The sequence below is a fragment of the Penicillium psychrosexuale genome, assembly GCF_028828465.1.
Source record: "Penicillium psychrosexuale strain IBT 29551 chromosome Unknown utg000004l, whole genome shotgun sequence".
Classification (NCBI taxonomy): domain Eukaryota; kingdom Fungi; phylum Ascomycota; class Eurotiomycetes; order Eurotiales; family Aspergillaceae; genus Penicillium; species Penicillium psychrosexuale.
Genome location: NW_026643189.1, coordinates 1,232,460 through 1,245,622, shown reverse-complemented (window position 1 = coordinate 1,245,622; position 13,163 = coordinate 1,232,460). Strand labels below are relative to the sequence as shown.

Sequence of the window (13,163 nt, the reverse complement as noted above, 5' to 3'; positions counted from 1 at the left end):
ATATCACATATTCTACTTGTACTTTCATTCTACATCTTTCTCCCCATACTGTGTTCTACTGTGCCGCCAATTGCCGCATTTACAGCTCTAGATACCCCGCGTCGCAGATCTAGTTGACGCGCAGCATGGATCACGATCAGTTCAAGGCCGCAGCACACTCTGCCATTGATGATAGTACGAGCCGTCCTAAATTTGTGCAATCTTCGGGCTCGATAATGTTAAATCTAACCGAGCTTTTGTGCAGTCATCAAATACTTCGACAGCGTACCTGAGCTCCGAGTCCTGCCCGCCGTCGAGCCCGGATACCTTCGCCCTCTGATCCCAGAGAACCCTCCTGACGAGCCAGAGGACTGGGCACAAATCCAGAAAGATGTTGACACCAAGATCAAACCCGGCTTGACCCATTGGCAGTCTCCCAATTTCATGGCATACTTCCCCGCCTGCGTGACATACCCCAGCATTCTGGGTGAGATGTACTCTGCCACATTCACCGCCCCTGCGTTCAACTGGTTGTGCTCGCCAGCATGTACGGAGATGGAGACAATTGTCATGGACTGGGTCGCGAAAGCTCTGGCACTACCCGAGTGTTTCAGAAGTACATCGGAGACCCACGGCGGCGGTGTGATCCAAAACAGTGCGAGTGATGCTATTGCGACTATTATTGTCGCCGCACGGGAGAGGCGTGTGCGAGAGCTTGTTCTTGCAGAGGGCCTGAGGGAGGGTACACCAGAGTACGAGGACCGTAAATTCGATGTCCAAGCTAAGCTGGTCGCCATTGCCAGTGATCAAACCCACAGCAGCGCTGCTAAGGGTGCTTTGATTGCGGGCACTCGCTTCCGCAGCGTGCCCACGCGGCTGGAGGATAACATGGAAATGACCGGACCTCGTCTCCGTGAGCTTCTTGAGAAGTGTGATAAGGACGGGCTTATCCCGTACCACCTCACTATGACCCTTGGCACAACAAACACCTGCAGCGTGGACCACTTTGCAGAGATCAAGGCAGTTCTACAAGAAAAGCCGGCGTGGCAGCGTATCTGGGTGCATATTGATGCCGCCTATGCCGGTGCGGCGCTCGTGGCGGATGAGTGGAAGTACATTGCGAAGGACTTTGCGGAGGGTGTTGACAGCTTCAACACGAACATGCACAAGTGGCTGCTAGTCAACTTTGATGCTAGGTAAGCTTTTCCTCCAAGTGTCTGTGGGTAAATTTGCACTTTTGGTCTAACATTCCCAGCGTCCTCTTTGTCCGGAATCGCTTGGATCTGACGAACGCCTTGGATGTCACACCAGCATATCTGCGCAACCCGTACTCGGATATGGGAACCGTAATTGACTACCGGAACTGGTCTATTTCTCTCGGTCGCAGATTCCGCGCATTGAAGATTTGGTTCGTGATTCGGAGCTATGGTCTCAACGGCATGAAATCGCACATCCGCAAGACAATCGGATTTGGTGACCTTTTTGCTGGCTGGGTGCGCGGTCGGTCTGATATATTTGAGATTGTCACGAAGCCAGCCTTTGGCTTGACTGTCTTCCGCGTCAAGAATCCATCTGGCGGGGCTAGTGAATCGTCTGGTCGCGTGGCCAAAGATGAAGTTGCTGACAGTCTGACCAAGAAAGTCTCCGAGATGGTCAACGCGGAAGGTAAAATCTTCATCACCTCTACAGTCGTTGATGGCGTCTGTGTTATACGGGTGATTAGTGGAAACGCTCTGGCTGAACAGAAGTATGTCCGTAATGCCTATGATATTATCGTCCGTACAACAAAGGAGGTGCTGAAGGAGAGTTGGAAGTGATGATGTAGTAGATATAGATGATGTCCCCTATAGACGCATATCTAGACCATATAACCACTGAATTAGAACAATAAAATACTCTTCTCTGTTGAACCTACCGACTATATTTCCAGCCTTATCTTGCTCCCCCCACACTAACAGTAATGTGGAATTGATGTGGATAGATCTTGAGATCTTATTTCCCCCCACGCGGGATGCACTACATACTACAATAAAGTCATTCCCAGAAGACACTTGTCGATGTTCATTTACCCTCTAACTACACCTACATCCTATAAGAATGTCTTCTCAAAAGCCCTCGTAAGTTGGTCTGTTCTTAACTACTGATCAGTGCTCATGATCACAGATATGTCCTTGTCACTGGCGCCACAGGGTTCATCGGCGCCCATGTCGTTGACAATCTACTGGCTCGCGGATTCTCAGTCCGAGGCTCAACAAGATCAAAGCAAAAGGGGGATCAAATGAAAGCTGCACGTCCGCAGTACGCTTCAAAGCTTGATTTCGTCGTCGTAGAAGACTTCACTCAGATCGGGGTCTTCGATTCTGTAATGGATGGCATTGACGCAGTCATCCATGTAGCAAGCGTAGGCACCTCACAATAATTCTGCTTCTGATCAATACAAAGAACTAATAAGTTCCACAGCCCTTATTCTACGACACCACCAACAACGAGCAGGAATTAATTCTACCCGCTATCAACGGAGTCAAGTCGATCCTTTCGGCCTCTGCCAAGCCAGGATCAAAAGTCCAGCGCCTTGTCCTGACATCCTCCGTCTCCGCAGTGATCAACCCGAGCAGCACTCCCGCGCTAGGATTCACATACACAGCCGCGAACTGGAACCCTCTGACATACGAGGAGGCCATCGATCCGAAATCCACTGCTGTGACTGCATACCGTGGGTCGAAGAAGTTCGCCGAGCTCGCAGCGTGGGAGTTTGTCAAGGACCAAAAAACAAAGTTCGACCTGGTGACGCTCTGTCCTCCCATGGTTTTCGGTCCAGTCGTGCACCCCGTGTCGACGGTGCAGCAGCTCAACGAATCAAATACGGTGCTCTGGGGTGTGGCCGCTGGTGCAGATCCACTTCCTGAGACACGGCCCGGTTGGATTGATGTTCGCGACCTCGCTGAGGTGCATGTTCAGGCTTTGCTTACGCCCGAAGCCGGTGGGAAGCGGTTTGTGGTTGCTTCGCCGGAGACGTTTTCTTACGAATATGCTGCAGATATCATACGCGATGAATTCGAATGGGCGAAGGATGTTGTGACTACGAATTACAAGACGGGTGAAAAGCCGAGTGCCTCTTATGGGTTTGATGCGGAGACTGCAGCTCGGGAGTTGGGGGTGAAATATCGGCCCTTTAAGGAGACTGTGGTCGATTTGGTTGGACAGATGCGGGAACTCGCAACGTAAGTATCTCCTAAGTGTTAGACAAAGGCAGCGAAAAGAGCCATGTATAGATATGCCCCTGCGAACAGTGAGTCCAGGGAATTGAAATAGAGAAGACATCTAAAGAGACGTCTGAAAAGATAAAATATAAGAAGACTACTAAAAGACTACAAAGACTTGCCTAAGTGCCCGACTACATTCTTGTGTCGATAACTATACCCTTGCTGATAGGCAAATGAATCGCTCTTCCAAACAAAGAGAGACCTAGTGGGACCGGGCGTTGAGCGACTGGGTTTACCGGTCGGAGTCTACCCCATGAGCGAGAGCATTCAATTCTCAAATATAAAACGAGGATCCACTTAGAAGTCCACATGTTAAGTGGATGCGAATCCGATGGAGCATGGGCCAGGCGCAAAATTGACCGAATCACCAGTTACGGCGATATAAAAGACAATACGGAGTAGATCAGGTAGGTTTCCCAACTGCACTCAGATTCCAGGGTTTTCCCCAGATTAGTTCCTAGATGGGCTTGGTATCGAGATCTATGATGATGCATGATGTAAAATGTCTGACCTACCTAATAACTGCTGTAGGTCTTATTGGTCTTCTCGAAAATATGATAAGGCACGATGATGTCCCCCGAACAGGCTCAGAAGTTGGCTTTCCATGTGGAAAAGCCAATAGGGACATCTGGTGTGTGGAGACTTTCTCAAAAGATTCGTCGACGGTGTCACAACTTGGATTGGCACGCCGATAAAGCGTATGGCTGGGCGCAATCTGCCATCGAAACGGAAATGCAGCTATGCGCAACTACCCAGCGCGAGTTATTCTTGAAGGAAGAGATCCAAAAAGTTCAGGTTAAATCAATGGCAGACGACCAAAAGCAGCTACACAAGTTGACCGACGAACTGGTCCGTCTGGACAAAGAATATTGGCGCCTTGAAAGAAATATGTATGTCGCCGAGTCTAGAGGCAGACCGGGATTCGCCAAAGATGCATATCTATCTTCACGAGAAAAAGCCGGGTGGCATCTGCGAAGTAAATGGCTACGTCAGGATTGTGCGAAACGAGGCGGTTGCTGTGGCAGACAATGCAAATGCTGCGAACGTCCCCCAGATTCCGATCGGATGAAAGGATGGGGACATTGTACTGTTGAGTGTGCTTGCTGCCATCGCGAACGCGGATTCGAGTTGCAGGATACAGATCGGAGGTTATTCCAACCTGAATTTGATGTTTCGATACATCCCATGACCGCGTACAGTGCTGATATCTTCCACGCTTATATCTTCGCTAGAATGAAATGAGTGTTCGCTTTGTTACCGTGCTTAGCCTAGATGGCTGAACTTGCAACATGATACATCGATGTTTCCCTCGCTAAATATTAATCGTTGAAAGGAGAGTCTTGGTGATTGTTCAGGAACAAATCAAAGATTGATTAGAACACATCCATGGATATGTGCCAATTGCATTCTCAGGGTCAGTAGATACACTCTATACCATAGTTAGTAGGTCCCTTAAGCCCTAAGTGAAACATGATATATCAACAAAATCCTGATTAATCGTGCCAAGCCCACCAACACGCGGGCAGTGTTTTAATTGCTTGGCAAAATTATTATGTCTTCTGCTGCTGCTGGCTTGGGGAAAAGCACGCATGTTAAGAAGATATGCGGAATCAAACGGACCATTCCTCTTGACGATGTTTCCGATGTCCAGTTTTATATCATCATACATGACCCAAGGACAGCCTTGGAAGGCTGAGCCCCTTTTCCACTCGTAATCGTAACGCCTCGTATGGGTCTACTATTCCCACCTTGGAAGGTTATCAGCGCGCTACGTCAATCTCTGCGGGGATTATTGCATCCCACGCCCACTAGAAACCGATCATCAAGTATCTCCCAGCCTTGTTTTCTCCACACACTTTCTGTCGCCATAACAGCTTTGTCTTCCCCCTTTTGGCACCTTTAGCCCCCTCTCACGTGACTGATCATCGTGTAGTGGGGCTTCTCGCAGGGGTCTGACACTCGTAGATTCTGCCGGTACTGCCGGTCTTAAAATAGCATGTCTGCTATCAATTCGTGGTCAATATTAGAAAAGGGACGGATTCGGACGATATGATCTATCAACCTTTCTATACATACCTTTCACTGGCCAATAACCATGAGATAGGTCATTCTTCTGTATTCTGCAGTGCATCTATGGTAGGCGGTAGGTAGGCGGTATACAACCCCCCACACAATCCACTGTGCGCTGCATAAGGAGGAATCAGAACGAATTATATTGAAGCCAAGCGACGCTAACTCGCAAGTGGTTAAGACCAGTGTGCCACAAGGAAAAAGGGGTTGTGCCGCGATCATCTCGCCGATAATCAATTCCCGGACCAATCCATATATCACGCTCATTTTCAATCTCTCGTTTTCACATTCAGATGGCCATTCCGCCCTCCATTTTGGCATTTATATATCGGTTTTAATCTTTTCTTTTTCAGGGCTCTTCCATGATGACCACAGTGAATGGTTCCAACGATAAGAACCTTCATGACATCAATACCTTCGCTGAAAGCTCAAGTGACGAGCACGCCCTGAATACTTCCTTCGAATCTGAGCCCCGGTCTAGTGGCTCCTATCCTTGTCAATATGAAATGAACAGTGAGTTTGGATTATCCTCCAATTGCCGGCGTCCAAGCTGACATGGACTTCTTATCGTTATCAAGGACCAGCCGAGGCCTCCACGAATTCAATCTCCGACGACATCTTCCATAAAGTAAAAAGCTTTCTTCGACACAAAACACAGATCCCCAATGACGACACGTTGTCTGGGTGGCCCCATCATGGCAGACCCTGCAATTCCTTCTCCATATTCAAACAACAGACAAAACAGATTCTCAGGCCGAGGATCGTCTTCTCCGGTGCCTTCGCCGCATCGGCAATCATTCTCTCTAATACCAAAAGCCCGGCGCTTGTGATATTCATATGGAACCTCCTTGCGATTGTGCCGCTGTCGATCACACTCACAGAAGCCACCGAGAGGATATCCAAGGATTTGGGTGAGACCGCTGGCGCTCTCCTCAACATCACGATAGGGAATCTAGCGGAGCTTATTATTTTGTGAGTCTCAATGTGGAACTCACTTATTTTCAATATATACTGACTATCATATAGTGTGTAAGTTTCATATGATAAGTTGGCGGAGCCAAAACTAATCTTTATAGCACTGCTTTGTTGAAAAACAACATTAAAGTAGTTCAATCATCACTCCTCGGCTCCATCCTTGTGAACCTTCTGCTCGTCCTCGGGTCTGCAATCATAGCAGGCTGTATCTCGACGATTGATGTGACATATAACACTGATCTGACCCAGTCATTTGTGGGACTTCTCAATCTCACCATCTCTTGCCTTATGATTCCCGTAAGGCGATGTTCCAAGTATCCCGATTGCTTCCAATACTAATGCTGAACATAGACCGCTTTCTATGGCAGCGTCAAGAGCGTCACTTCTGCTGATCATATGTCATTATCCTTCAGCAGGGGGGTGTCCATCATTCTTCTCCTCACATATTTCTTATACCTTTTCTTCCAGTTCAAATCACACGCTCACTTGTTCCACTCCACGCGGCTCCAAATGCCGCGCCCAACCGATCCCCTATATACAGACGACCTCGAATCGCGTCCCACCACGGTCGAAAGCGCAACAAGCAGACATATCCGCCAGCTAGAGATGCAAGAGGTGCGATCACGGTCATGCTCAGTCGACGCACAAACGGCAGCAGCAATGCCCCTGTTTCACAACGAACCTTCTGAAGGAAGAACGACTCTCCACCGACACACGGCATCTGAAGGAAGGAGCCTCCCCAGACAAACGGCACCACCTATGCGAGACTATGGACCATGTCGCTGCGACCGCTACGTGATCAAGTCCAACCGAACGATATCCGTCACCCTCCTCGCCCTATCAACCGTTCTCATCGCCATATGCGCCGAATACTTCTCCTCGAGCTTCTCAACGCTCAACGAACAGGGCGTCCTCGGTGAATCATTCGTCGGTTTGATCATCATTCCTATCGCCGGAAATGTTGCCGAAAATGTTACTGCGGTTGTCGTGGCCTCGAAAAACCAAATGGACCTTGCCATCAGTGTTGCCCTGGGATCGGCCATTCAAATCGGTCTCTTGGTTTCGCCGGCTATGGTGCTTATTGGCTGGGCTCTCGACAAGCCCATGACCTTGCATTTTGACAAGTTTGAGATGGTCACTCTGATCGGGGCTGTTATTTTGGTCGATTTCATCGTGCTCAAGGGAAAGACTAATTATTTGGAGGGCGCTATCTTGTGTGCCTGCTTTGCGGCTATTTCGTATGTGCACTTTATAACTCGTGGAGATGCAATTGCTAATATTCGTATAGTGTCGGCGCATATCTTTTACCGCTCACTTGAGACTTTGTCTTAAGGGCACTCCCTCTGGACGATCTGTTTGAACCTGGGCTGGGCGATTCTTACGTCTATCCCTCAATCTTCTTGTTATTATTCATTCAATGTAAATATGAATTGTAGATAAACCCATGAAACTGAAATCAAAATTTACTATATCCCCTTCGTCTCCCGGAAATCCAAGCCCAAGCCACCCGTTGACAAAGCGCCATTTGGGAAGTGGATATCAGTATGAAACATGCCCGGATGACCCTTGAATAATCCTATCTGCTCAACTTCTCATCTTTCAAATCTAGGTCGTGTTGGTCGGTCGCACGACTCCCGCCAAGCTGATTCGAAACGAAACTGCAATATATGAGAGAATACGGTGATTCTTTCCAACTACCTCGTCTTTCTATGAGAAGGGAACTCTTTTATGCCATTGGAATTAAATATACCTGGGTGACCCTAGGCTGTCTCTTTTATTTGATGTACTCAAAATTTAGACCTGCATATACATAGAAGAGACCATGAGCAAAGATTCCGTTCTAGTCTAGTCATGTATCTCTTTAATATATGTCTGACTCAGACTTCAAATAATAGTTAACTAATACTAGCCCGACTATTCCAAATCAACGTAGCATTGACCGCTAGCCTGCAGTCGACCCAAAACTACCCCGCGACAAGTCCCAACAACCAACTCGCAAACAAAAAAGGCCAAAATGTCTACCCCAAATCCTCTAGTCCTAGAACCCGCGACAGTCGAAGACCTCCCGGCCATTACAGACCTATGGTTCACCGCGTTCAACGACCCCGGCATGCGCCGCCTATTCCCCGACACACCAGGGACACGCGAATGGTTCACTGAAGCCAACCGCACCGACATGCTCACAAAGCCGTACCACAAATACATCAAGATCGTCGACCCCAACACCACAGACACGCAAGGGAAGGCGCGGATAGTCGCATACGCGAAATGGGACCTGGCCATGCCCGACGAGCGCGGGGATCGGTTCCCGCCTTGGCACGGGGACATGCCTGGGCAGGTTTGCGATACGTTCTTTGGGGGGCTGGAGAGCGAGCGCAGGCGGGTGATGGGTGATCGGAAGCATTACTGTGAGTTAGATCACTCGAGAGCTAACTAGTTAGCCGCTTGTTTTGTTCTGCTGGGGGACTGTTTGTTGACGCTGGTACGGAGTAGACCTTGATATGCTCGGTACGCATCCCGACTACCGTCGTCGCGGGGCTGGCGCTATGCTGGTTCGATGGGGTTGTGAAATTGCGGATCGGGAAGGCGTGGCGGCGTATATCGATGCTAGTAAGGCTGGTGTTCCGCTGTATGCGAAACATGGGTTTGTGGATCGCAGTGACCCCGCTAGTCCCGGTGAGGTGGTTGCGATGGCTCGAGGATAGATTTGCTGTGTCATCGGCTGAGTATACGGAGTACTGGTGGTATGATAGACGGGTTACTCCATACTTCGTGGTGGAGATGTGGCTGTTCGAATTATACAATATAGAGAAAGGGCAATCAAAATGAAATCGAGGACTTTCGGTCATAACTCTGTATCTTCTTTCGTGCGTAGACAATGCCGATATGATTATATCCATTCAACAGTTCTATCTATAGCTCTATCCGGTACTATTTCATCCTACTAGATCCAAAGACAGAGTTCTCAATCCATAAAAAAGACATCTCGACCCCTCTCACAAAAATACTCCGTACTCCCCGGCCGAAAGCTCTATCACACACATATCACATTAAAAATAGCCCTTTAGCAACAACTAGTTATGCCAAGTTCACAGTTGCCAAGATCGTCAAGGACCAGTGTCATCACCTTCCAAGGCTGGCTAGATTATTTCCTTCCCCGCCAAGCATCTCACACCACGCGAACCCAGCAATAAGCAGCCACGAACAGCACATGGGCATATCATTTGATGCAGAACAAGACTCCGAAGATCTAAAATTAACTATTCCCCATGTTGTGCCTCCGCAGAGGCCGATGCAACATCACTAACACAAACGGGTCATCACGGACGATCCCAACTGCGTTGCGGATGAGTTCTAAAAGTGGTAAGAGATGTGCGTTGACAGGGATCAGCTGCAGGAGCTGGTCTTGGTAATGAGCACTGCAGCTTAATCCCTGTCGATTTTCAGGTCCCAATTTCGAGTGCTGGACTGCAATGTCGATGTTGCAATGCGAGTGTTTGTTTACCTAGATATCAGCGTTGCAATTGGGAGATAAATCCAACATGAGACATAATTTCCTGACGCTAGGGTGCAGATCCCCTACATAATCCGTCTCGTTTTCGAATTTAAACGGACGCTAAGTGGCCTTGCAAGGATGCCCAGATGTCACTCACCAATTACCAAGCATCGCGGCCTCGACCAACGTGCCCCTACGCTTAATCAACCGCCAAGACTTCACCCCTTCACCCCCTTCGCTATGTTGTATGCAACGGTTGACTTGACGCTTATCCGGCTGTTCCGATTCAAAGAGTCGCCAAGGTTTTCAATAGTCAGCTTACATCTTTTGCCATTTTGCCATTTCTTTCTAGTGGCGCCATGATAACCTGATGCTGATTCCTATGGCCCGCATATGGATCAACACCCGAGCATTTCCATTGGAGCTACCATTCGGAGCAATGCATGCATAGTGTCTCTCATCTTCTCCTTGGCTCGTGGAGACGGTCAACACCTCTAGCTGTGCCCCACTATATCCAACAGGTGATTCGATCTCATCACACTGTTAGTCTCGGCCGGCCGTTGCGCTGAAATAATCAACGGTTTCCTGGTTGGAGAATTGGCCAGCCCAGGTCTGATCAATAATAGTACCTGAATTCTGCGTCATAGCATTTTCATGGAGCTTCCCATTGGTCCATTGCAAAAGTCGCACTGGGCTGTTTTGTTTGGGGTTCACATTCAAACCGGAGTATAAAGCGAGCCCCGAGTCTTTCACCTTTCACTTGAAGTTTGAATTGTTGACAACTCTATTGAGACTGGCTTTCTATTAACAGTTATATATTATTTACCTGCCGCAATGCGTGTGCTTGCCCTATTTACGGGTCTTGTTGGCATTGCCAATGCTGCCTGTCCCTATATGACTGGCGAAGCTGGCGACAATCCTCACATCTCGAGACGAGGTGATGGAGATGCTTCTTCCACCGAGGAATTCCTCTCCCAATTCTACCTCAAGGACCAAGATGTCTTTCTGACCTCCGACGTTGGCGGCCCGATCGAGGACCAAAACAGTCTCAGCGCAGGTGAGCGTGGAGCCACCCTGCTCGAGGATTTCATTTTCCGCCAGAAGATCCAACGCTTCGACCATGAACGGGTATGTGTTCCGCATTTTAATTGAAGTTCCAGCGCTCATATCTGTTTTTCAAGGTACCGGAACGCGCCGTTCATGCTCGAGGCGCCGGCGCCCACGGAACATTCACCTCCTACGGCGACTGGTCCAACCTGACTGCCGCGTCTTTCCTTTCTGCCAAAGGCAAACAAACCCCGATGTTCACGCGCTTCTCCACTGTTGCTGGCAGTCGCGGAAGCGCCGATACTGCGCGAGATGTCCACGGCTTTGCGACTCGCTTCTATACTGATGAAGGGAACTTTGGTACGGCAGACCTTCTTTTGACGAAAGGACATCACTGATTTGGATCTAGATATTGTTGGAAATAACATCCCCGTTTTCTTCATCCAGGATGCTATCTTGTTCCCCGATCTCATTCACGCCGTCAAGCCCCGTGGCGATAGCGAGATCCCTCAGGCTGCTACCGCGCACGACTCGGCTTGGGACTTCTTCAGTCAGCAGCCTAGTGCACTTCACACCCTTCTTTGGGCAATGGCTGGCCACGGTATTCCTCGGTCTTTCCGTCATGTCGATGGATTCGGTGTGCACACCTTCCGTCTAGTGACTGACGATGGAAAGACCAAGCTTGTCAAGTTCCACTGGAAAGGACTACAGGGCAAGGCTAGTTTTGTGTGGGAGGAAGCACAGCAGACCGCTGGTAAAAATGCGGACTTTATGCGTCAGGATCTTTTCGAAGCTATCGAAGCTGGACGTTTCCCCGAGTGGGAGGTAGGTGATAACCCCATATCCATCGCAATTCTTGCTAATTGTTCGTTAGCTTGGTGTTCAAATCATGGAGGAAGACGACCAGCTTCGGTTTGGGTTTGATCTTTTGGATCCTACCAAGATTGTCCCAGAGGAACTCGTTCCTGTCACGAAGCTGGGCAAGATGCAACTGAACCGAAACCCCCTGAACTACTTTGCTGAAACCGAGCAAGTCATGGTACGTCCCAACCCATCATTACCACTTACAATACTAATGTCTTAGTTCCAACCGGGCCATATCGTCCGCGGCGTCGATTTCACCGAAGACCCCCTCCTCCAAGGCCGTATCTTCTCCTACCTAGACACCCAACTCAACCGCCACGGCGGTCCCAACTTCGAGCAGCTTCCCATCAACCGGCCCCGTGTACCAATCCACAACAACAACCGCGACGGAGCAGGTACGTACCCACCACCAACCCATCCCATCCTCCAATCCCTCTTTCTAACAAGCCCTAGGCCAAATGTTCATCCCCCTAAACCCAAACGCCTACTCCCCCAACACCGAAAACAACGGCTCCCCAAAACAAGCCAACCAAACCGTAGGCAACGGCTTCTTCACCGCACCCGACCGCACATCAAGCGGCAAGCTCCAACGCACCGTCAGCTCGACCTTCGAAGACGTCTGGTCGCAGCCGCGCCTTTTCTGGAACTCCCTCGTACCCGCCGAGAAGCAATTCATCGTAGACGCGATCCGATTCGAGACATCCAACGTCAAGAGCAGCGTCGTGCGCAACAACGTCATCATCCAGCTGAACCGCATCAGCAACGATCTCGCGACGCGCGTCGCAAAGGCCATTGGCATCGATGCGCCGAAGCCAGATCCAACCTTCTACCACGACAACACGACCGCGCACATCGGCGCCTTCGGACAGAAACTCGCCAAGCTGGATGGGCTGAAGGTTGGACTCCTTGCGTCTGTCGATAAGCCGGCGTCTATTGCGCAGGGCGCGAAGCTGCAGTCTGCGCTTTCTGCTGTGGGCGTTGATGTCGTGGTTGTTGCGGAGAGGTTTGCGGATGGTGTTAATCAGACGTATTCTGCGTCGGACGCGGTGCAGTTTGATGCTGTTGTTGTCGCGGATGGTGCAGAGGGCCTGTTTGCCTCGAAGTCGATTACTAGCGTGCCGAATAAGGCTTCCGGTGCGTCGTCTTTGTATCCCGCTGGTCGGCCTTTGGATATTCTGCTCGATGCTTTCCGGTTCGGGAAGACGGTTGGTGCGCTCGGTAAGGGCTCGGCTGCGCTACGCTCTGCACTCATTTCTACGGACCGCGAGGGTGTGTACACTGCTAGCAATGCTGGGGGTGCCTTTGTCAAGGATATTAAGGAGGGACTTCGGACCTTCAAGTTCTTGGATCGATTCGCGCTTGATGAATAGGGGATGTCGGTTATGACTGTATGTATGGATATATCAATTTAAATAGGTGCGATTCTGTTCAATTGTCACAATTTACAACTCGAACATTACTTGGAGCAC

The 13,163-nt window shown here is 49.6% G+C and overlaps 6 protein-coding genes across 6 annotated transcripts; all 6 read left to right on the top strand.

Annotated features, from left to right (window-relative positions):
- Positions 1-125: 125 nt before the first annotated feature.
- Positions 126-1,796, top strand: N7518_006269 (putative aromatic-L-amino-acid decarboxylase; the record flags this gene model as incomplete). Its single annotated transcript, XM_057187196.1, has 3 exons — positions 126-174; positions 245-1,175; positions 1,235-1,796. The coding sequence occupies 3 exons, from the start codon at positions 126-128 to the stop codon at positions 1,794-1,796; spliced, it is 1,542 nt and encodes a 513-aa protein (XP_057038899.1).
- A 280-nt stretch (positions 1,797-2,076) lies between these two features.
- N7518_006268 (SDR family oxidoreductase) lies at positions 2,077-3,204 on the top strand (the record flags this gene model as incomplete). Its single annotated transcript, XM_057187195.1, has 3 exons — positions 2,077-2,096; positions 2,143-2,380; positions 2,440-3,204. 3 exons carry the CDS (start codon positions 2,077-2,079, stop codon positions 3,202-3,204), a joined length of 1,023 nt encoding a protein of 340 aa, XP_057038898.1.
- A 605-nt stretch (positions 3,205-3,809) lies between these two features.
- On the top strand, positions 3,810-4,311 carry N7518_006267 (uncharacterized protein; the record flags this gene model as incomplete). The annotated part of the gene is given in 2 exon segments (XM_057187194.1): positions 3,810-4,132; positions 4,146-4,311. The coding sequence occupies 2 exon segments, from the start codon at positions 3,810-3,812 to the stop codon at positions 4,309-4,311; spliced, it is 489 nt and encodes a 162-aa protein (XP_057038897.1).
- A 1,366-nt stretch (positions 4,312-5,677) lies between these two features.
- Positions 5,678-7,606, top strand: N7518_006266 (uncharacterized protein; the record flags this gene model as incomplete). Its single annotated transcript, XM_057187193.1, has 6 exons — positions 5,678-5,825; positions 5,891-6,284; positions 6,339-6,341; positions 6,389-6,584; positions 6,639-7,525; positions 7,576-7,606. The coding sequence occupies 6 exons, from the start codon at positions 5,678-5,680 to the stop codon at positions 7,604-7,606; spliced, it is 1,659 nt and encodes a 552-aa protein (XP_057038896.1).
- A 695-nt stretch (positions 7,607-8,301) lies between these two features.
- Positions 8,302-8,992, top strand: N7518_006265 (uncharacterized protein; the record flags this gene model as incomplete). The annotated part of the gene is made up of 2 exons (XM_057187192.1): positions 8,302-8,695; positions 8,781-8,992. The coding sequence occupies 2 exons, from the start codon at positions 8,302-8,304 to the stop codon at positions 8,990-8,992; spliced, it is 606 nt and encodes a 201-aa protein (XP_057038895.1).
- Positions 8,993-10,617: 1,625 nt separating this feature from the next.
- Positions 10,618-13,064, top strand: cat1 (catalase catB; the record flags this gene model as incomplete). The annotated part of the gene is made up of 6 exons (XM_057187191.1): positions 10,618-10,911; positions 10,965-11,190; positions 11,240-11,655; positions 11,705-11,869; positions 11,915-12,089; positions 12,148-13,064. The coding sequence occupies 6 exons, from the start codon at positions 10,618-10,620 to the stop codon at positions 13,062-13,064; spliced, it is 2,193 nt and encodes a 730-aa protein (XP_057038894.1).
- Between the last annotated feature and the right edge of the window lie 99 nt (positions 13,065-13,163).